Source organism: Rana temporaria, chromosome 12 (assembly GCF_905171775.1).
Source record: "Rana temporaria chromosome 12, aRanTem1.1, whole genome shotgun sequence".
NCBI lineage: Eukaryota > Metazoa > Chordata > Amphibia > Anura > Ranidae > Rana > Rana temporaria.
Genome location: NC_053500.1, coordinates 858,679 through 865,485, shown reverse-complemented (window position 1 = coordinate 865,485; position 6,807 = coordinate 858,679). Strand labels below are relative to the sequence as shown.

Genomic DNA, 6,807 nt, shown 5'->3' with positions numbered 1-6,807 from the left:
GGGGCTGTGTTTACATCTAGGAGGGGGAGGGGCTCTGTTTACATTTAGGAGGGGGAGGGGCTGTGTTTACATCTAGGAGGGGGAGGGGCTGTGTGTACATCTAGGAGGGGGAGGGGCTGTGTGTACATCTAGGAGGGGGAGGGGCTGTGTGTACATCTAGGAGGGGGAGGGGCTGTGTGTACATCCGACAATTAGAATAAGTGGGGGGCGGGGCCTGTACAATTGGCGCGGAACATTATAGAAACAAACTGCCCCGTTGCCATGGGAACGTGTACACTTCCGGTAGGAGTGAGACACATGTATGAGTTTGCGCAGCTTTCTTTCCTGACGTCACTTCCGCCCTCAGGGATCCGCACATGCTCAGTTTTCAGGTATGGATTCCGCGCACGCGCAGTGGGAGCTGTCAGGTCAGGCCCCGCCCCCGGGGACGTCAGTGGTCGCGCTGTGCGGAGTGTGTCCCTCTACGGCTGCCGTACTGCAGAGCCGCTGAGAGAGAAGATCCGGGGACTGAGGAGACCATGAAGAAGGACGTCCGAATCCTGCTGGTGGGAGAACGTGAGTGTCCCCTGCATATCCTTCCCCCGGAGTGTCCCCCCTTCATATCATTCCCCCGGAGTGTCCCCCCTTCATATCCTTCCCCCCCGGAGTGTCACCTTCATATCCTTCCCCCGGAGTGTACCCTTAATATCCTTCCCCCGGAGTGTCCCCCCTGCATATCCTTCCCCCCGGAGTGTCCCCTGCATATCCTTCCCCCGGAGTCACAGGAGTGTCCCCTTCATATCCTTCCCCCGGAGTCACAGGAGTGTCCCCTTCATATCCTTCCCCCGGAGTCACAGGAGTGTCCCCCCTGCATATCCTTCCCCCCGGAGTGTCCCCTGCATATCATTCCCCCGGAGTCACAGGAGTGTCCCCTTCATATCCTTCCCCCGGAGTCACAGGAGTGTCACCTTCATATCCTTCCCCCGGAGTGTCCCCCTTCATATCCTTCCCCCGGAGTCACAGGAGTGTCCCCTGCATATCCTTCCCCCGGAGTGTCCCCCCTTCATATCCTTCCCCCCCGGAGTCAGAGGAGCGTCCCCCCTTCATATCCTTCCCCCCGGAGTCAGAGGAGCGTCCCTCCTTCATATCCTTCCCCCCGGAGTCAGAGGAGCGTCCCCCCTTCATATCCTTCCCCCCCAGAGTCAGAGGAGCGTCCCCCCTTCATATCCTTCCCCCCGGAGTCAGAGGAGCGTCCCCCCTTCATATCCTTCCCCCCGGAGTCAGAGGAGCGTCCCCCCTTCATATCCTTCCCCCCGGAGTCAAAGGAGCGTCCCTCCTTTATATCCTTCCCCCCGGAGTCAGAGGAGCGTCCCCCCTTCATATCCTTCCCCCCGGAGTCAGAGGAGCGTCCCCCCTTCATATCCTCCCCCCCGGAGTCAGAGGAGCGTCCCCCCTTCATATCCTTCCCCCCGGAGTCAGAGGAGCGTCCCCCCTTCATATCCTTCCCCCCGGAGTCAAAGGAGCGTCCCCCCTTCATATCCTTCCCCCCGGAGTCAGAGGAGCGTCCCCCCTTCATATCCTTCCCCCCGGAGTCAAAGGAGCGTCCCTCCTTCATATCCTTCCCCCGGAGTCACAGGAGTGTCCCCCCTGCATATCCTTCCCCCCGGAGTGTCCCCTGCATATCATTCCCCCGGAGTCACAGGAGTGTCCCCTTCATATCCTTCCCCCGGAGTCACAGGAGTGTCACCTTCATATCCTTCCCCCGGAGTGTCCCCCTTCATATCCTTCCCCCGGAGTCACAGGAGTGTCCCCTGCATATCCTTCCCCCGGAGTGTCCCCCCTTCATATCCTTCCCCCCGGAGCGTCCCCCCTTCATATCCTTCCCCCCGGAGTCAGAGGAGCGTCCCCCCTTCATATCCTTCCCCCCCAGAGTCAGAGGAGCGTCCCCCCTTCATATCCTTCCCCCCGGAGTCAGAGGAGCATCCCCCCTTCATATCCTTCCCCCCGGAGTCACAGGAGTGTCCCCCCTGCATATCCTTCCCCCCGGAGTGTCCCCCCTTCATATCCTTCCCCCCGGAGTCAGAGGAGCATCCCCCCTTCATATCCTTCCCCCCGGAGTCAGAGGAGCGTCCCCCCTTCATATCCTTCCCCCCCAGAGTCAGAGGAGCATCCCCCCTTCATATCCTTCCCCCCCAGAGTCAGAGGAGCGTCCCCCCTTAATATCCTTCCCCCCCAGAGTCAGAGGAGCGTCCCCCCTTCATATCCTTCCCCCCCAGAGTCAGAGGAGCGTCCCCCCTTCATATCCTTCCCCCCGGAGTCAGAGGAGCGTCCCCCCTTCATATCCTTCCCCCCCCCAGAGTCAGAGGAGCGTCCCCCCTTCATATCCTTCCCCCCCAGAGTCAGAGGACCGTCCCCCCTTCATATCCTTCCCCCCGGAGTCAGAGGAGCGTCCCCCCTTCATATCCTTCCCCCCCAGAGTCAGAGGAGCGTCCCCCCTTCATATCCTTCCCCCATAGTCAGAGGAGCGTCCCCCCTTCATATCCTTCCCCCCGGAGTCAGAGGAGCGTCCCCCCTTCATATCCTTCCCCCCGGAGTCAGAGGAGCGTCCCCCCTTCATATCCTTCCCCCCCAGAGTCAGAGGAGCGTCCCCCCTTCATATCCTTCCCCCCGGAGTCAGAGGAGTCCCCCCTTCATATCCTTCCCCCCGGAGTCAGAGGAGCGTCCCCCCTTCATATCCTTCCCCCATAGTCAGAGGAGCGTCCCCCCTTCATATCCTTCCCCCCGGAGTCAGAGGAGCGTCCCCCCTTCATATCCTTCCCCCCGGAGTCAGAGGAGCGTCCCCCCTTCATATCCTTCCCCCCCAGAGTCAGAGGAGCGTCCCCCCTTCACATCCTTCCCCCCGGAGTCAGAGGAGTCCCCCCTTCATATCCTTCCCCCCGGAGTCAGAGGAGCGTCCCCCCTTCATATCCTTCCCCCCCAGAGTCAGAGGAGCGTCCCCCCTTCATATCCTTCCCCCCGGAGTCAGAGGAGTCCCCCCTTCATATCCTTCCCCCCATAGTCAGAGGAGCGTCCCCCCTTCATATCCTTCCCCCCCGGAGTCAGAGGAGCGTCCCCCCTTCATATCCTTCCCCCCGGAGTCAGAGGAGCGTCCCCCCTTCATATCCTTCCCCCCCGGAGTCAGAGGAGCGTCCCCCCTTCATATCCTTCCCCCGGAGTCAGAGGAGCGTCCCCCCTTCATATCCTTCCCCCGGAGTCAGAGGAGCGTCCCCCCTTCATATCCTTCCCCCGGAGTCAGAGGAGCGTCCCCCCTTTATATCCTTCCCCCGGAGTCAGAGGAGCGTCCCCCCTTCATATCCTTCCCCCCGGAGTCAGAGGAGCGTCCCCCCTTCATATCCTTCCCCCCGGAGTCAGAGGAGCGTCCCCCCTTCATATCCTTCCCCCCCAGAGTCAGAGGAGCGTCCCCCCTTCATATCCTTCCCCCCCAGAGTCAGAGGAGCGTCCCCCCTTCATATCCTTCCCCCCGGAGTCAGAGGAGCGTCCCCCCTTCATATCCTTCCCCCCCGGAGTCAGAGGAGCGTCCCCCCTTCATATCCTTCCCCCCCAGAGTCAGAGGAGCGTCCCCCCTTCATATCCTTCCCCCCGGAGTCAGAGGAGTCCCCCCTTCATATCCTTCCCCCCATAGTCAGAGGAGCGTCCCCCCTTCATATCCTTCCCCCCCGGAGTCAGAGGAGCGTCCCCCCTTCATATCCTTCCCCCCGGAGTCAGAGGAGCGTCCCCCCTTCATATCCTTCCCCCCGGAGTCAGAGGAGCGTCCCCCCTTCATATCCTTCCCCCCCAGAGTCAGAGGAGCGTCCCCCCTTCATATCCTTCCCCCCGGAGTCAGAGGAGTCCCCCCTTCATATCCTCCCCCCCATAGTCAGAGGAGCGTCCCCCCTTCATATCCTCCCCCCCCGGAGTCAGAGGAGCGTCCCCCCTTCATATCCTTCCCCCCGGAGTCAGAGGAGCGTCCCCCCTTCATATCCTTCCCCCCCGGAGTCAGAGGAGCGTCCCCCCTTCATATCCTTCCCCCGGAGTCAGAGGAGCGTCCCCCCTTTATATCCTTCCCCCGGAGTCAGAGGAGTGTCCCCCCTTAATATCCTTCCCCCGGAATCAGAGGAGTGTCCCCCCTTTATATCCTTCCCCCGGAGTCAGAGGAGTGTCCCCCCTTTATATCCTTCCCCCGGAGTCAGAGGAGTGTCCCCCCTTTATATCCTTCCCCCGGAGTCAGAGGAATGTCCCCCCTTCATATTCTTCCCCCCGGAGTCAGAGGAGCGTCCCCCCTTCATATCCTTCCCCCGGAGTCAGAGGAGTCCCCCCTTCATATCCTTCCCCCCATAGTCAGAGGAGCGTCCCCCCTTCATATCCTTCCCCCCCGGAGTCAGAGGAGCGTCCCCCCTTCATATCCTTCCCCACCGGAGTCAGAGGAGCGTCCCCCCTTCATATCCTTCCCCCCCGGAGTCAGAGGAGCGTCCCCCCTTCATATCCTTCCCCCCCGGAGTCAGAGGAGCGTCCCCCCCTTCATATCCTTCCCCCCCGGAGTCAGAGGAGCGTCCCCCCTTCATATCCTTCCCCCCGGAGTCAGAGGAGCGTCCCCCCTTCATATCCTTCCCCCCCGGAGTCAGAGGAGCGTCCCCCCTTCATATCCTTCCCCCGGAGTCAGAGGAGCATCCCCCCTTCATATCCTTCCCCCGGAGTCAGAGGAGCGTCCCCCCTTCATATCCTTCCCCCTGGAGTCAGAGGAGTCCCCCCTTCATATCCTTCCCCCCGGAGTCAGAGGAGCGTCCCCCCTTCATATCCTTCCCCCTGGAGTCAGAGGAGCGTCCCCCCTTCATATCCTTCCCCCCGGAGTCAGAGGAGCGTCCCCCCTTCATATGCTTCCCCCGGAGTCAGAGGAGCGTCCCCCCTTCATATCCTTCCCCCGGAGTCAGAGGAGCGTCCCCCCTTCATATCCTTCCCCCCAGGGTCAGAGGAGCGTCCCCCCTTCATATCCTTTCCCCTCGGAGTCAGAGGAGCGTCCCCCCTTCATATCCTTCCCCCCGGAGTCAGAGGAGCGTCCCCCCTTCATATCCTTCCCCCCGGAGTCAGAGGAGCGTCCCCCCTTCATATCCTTCCCCCCCGGAGTCAGAGGAGCGTCCCCCCTTCATATCCTTCCCCCTCGGAGTCAGAGGAGCGTCCCCCCTTCATATCCTTCCCCCTCGGAGTCAGAGGAGCGTCCCCCCTTCATATCCTTCCCCCTCGGAGTCAGAGGAGCGTCCCCCCTTCATATCCTTCCCCCGGAGTCAGAGGAGTCCCCCCTTCATATCCTTCCCCCGGAGTCAGAGGAGCGTCCCCCCTTCATATCCTTCCCCCCGGAGTCAGAGGAGCGTCCCCCCTTCATATCCTTCCCCCCAGGGTCAGAGGAGCGTCCCCCCTTCATATCCTTCCCCCTCGGAGTCAGAGGAGCGTCCCCCCTTCATATCCTTCCCCCGGAGTCAGAGGAGCGTCCCCCCTTCATATCCTTCCCCCGGAGTCAGAGGAGTCCCCCCTTCATATCCTTCCCCCGGAGTCAGAGGAGCGTCCCCCCTTCATATCCTTCCCCCCGGAGTCAGAGGAGCGTCCCCCCTTCATATCCTTCCCCCCAGGGTCAGAGGAGCGTCCCCCCTTCATATCCTTCCCCCGGAGTCAGAGGAGTCCCCCCATCTATGATTAGTGATGGCCCCCAGTCCTCCCTCTAACATTCTTCTCTCTGTTTGCAGCCCGGGTGGGGAAGACGTCTCTCATCATGTCTCTGGTCAGTGAGGAGTTCCCAGAGGAGGTGAGACACCGAGGGCTGATCTCCTGAGGCTGCTGGGGAGGGGCGGAGTCGCGTGAGCAGAGTGTCTGGGGAGGGGCGGAGTCGCGTGAGCAGAGTGTCTGGGGAGGGGCGGAGTCGCGTGAGCAGAGTGTCTGGAGAGGGGCGGAGTCGCGTGAGCAGAGTGTCTGGAGAGGGGCGGAGTCGCGTGAGCAGAGTGTCTGGAGAGGGGCGGAGTCGCGTGAGCAGAGTGTCTGGGGAGGGGCGGAGTCGCGTGAGCAGAGTGTCTGGAGAGGGGCGGAGTCGCGTGTCTGGGGAGGGGCGGAGTCGCGTCATCAGAGTGTCTGGGGAGGGGCGGAGTCGGTTGTGTCTGGTGAGGGGCGGAGTCATCTGAGAAATGTGTCTGGGCAGGGGTGTAGTTGCCTGAGGGAGGGGTGGAGTCACCTGAGCAGCGTGTCTCGGGAGGGGCGGAGTCATCTGAGAAATGTGTCTGGGCAGGGGTGGAGTTGCCTAAGCAGCAAGTCTGGTGAGGGGCGGAGTTGCGTGTCTGGGCAGGGGCGGAGTTGCGTGAGCAGAGTGTCTGGGCAGGGGCGGAGTCACGTGAGCAGTGTGTCTGGTGAGGGGCGGAGTCGCGTGTCTGGGCAGGGGTGGAGTTGCCTGAGGGAGGGGTGGAGTCACCTGAGCAGCGTGTTTCGGGAGGGGCGGAGTCGTCTGAGAAATGTGTCTGGGCAGGGGTGGAGTTGTCTGAGCAGCAAGTCTGGGGAGGGGCGGAGTTGCGTGTCTGGGGAGGGGCGGAGTTGCGTGTCTGGGGAGGGGCGGAGTTGCGTGAGCAGAGTGTCTGGGCAGGGGCGGAGTCGTGTGAGCAGTGTGTCTGGGGAGGGGCGGAGTTGCGTGTCTGGGGAGGGGCGGAGTTGCGTGTCTGGGGAGGGGCGGAGTTGCGTGAGCAGAGTGTCTGGGCAGGGGCGGAGTCGTGTGAGCAGTGTGTCTGGGGAGGGGCGGAGTCGCGAGTCTGGGGAGGG

At 62.5% G+C, this 6,807-nt stretch overlaps 1 protein-coding gene across 3 annotated transcripts in view; it reads left to right on the top strand.

Moving 5' to 3' along the window:
- The first annotated feature begins 350 nt into the window (after nucleotides 1-350).
- The window catches only part of RHOT1 (ras homolog family member T1), a 62,292-nt gene continuing 55,835 nt past the window's right edge, over nucleotides 351-6,807 (top strand). Inside the window, exons 1-2 of one of the 3 annotated variants that reach the window (XM_040331375.1) lie at nucleotides 351-555; nucleotides 5,754-5,812. In XM_040331375.1, coding sequence (XP_040187309.1) covers nucleotides 357-555; nucleotides 5,754-5,812 — 258 coding nt within the window. In that variant the 5' untranslated portion in view covers nucleotides 351-356. The remainder of the gene's footprint in view (nucleotides 556-5,753; nucleotides 5,813-6,807) is intronic. The other 2 variants (XM_040331376.1, XM_040331377.1) reach the window with 2 other exon arrangements.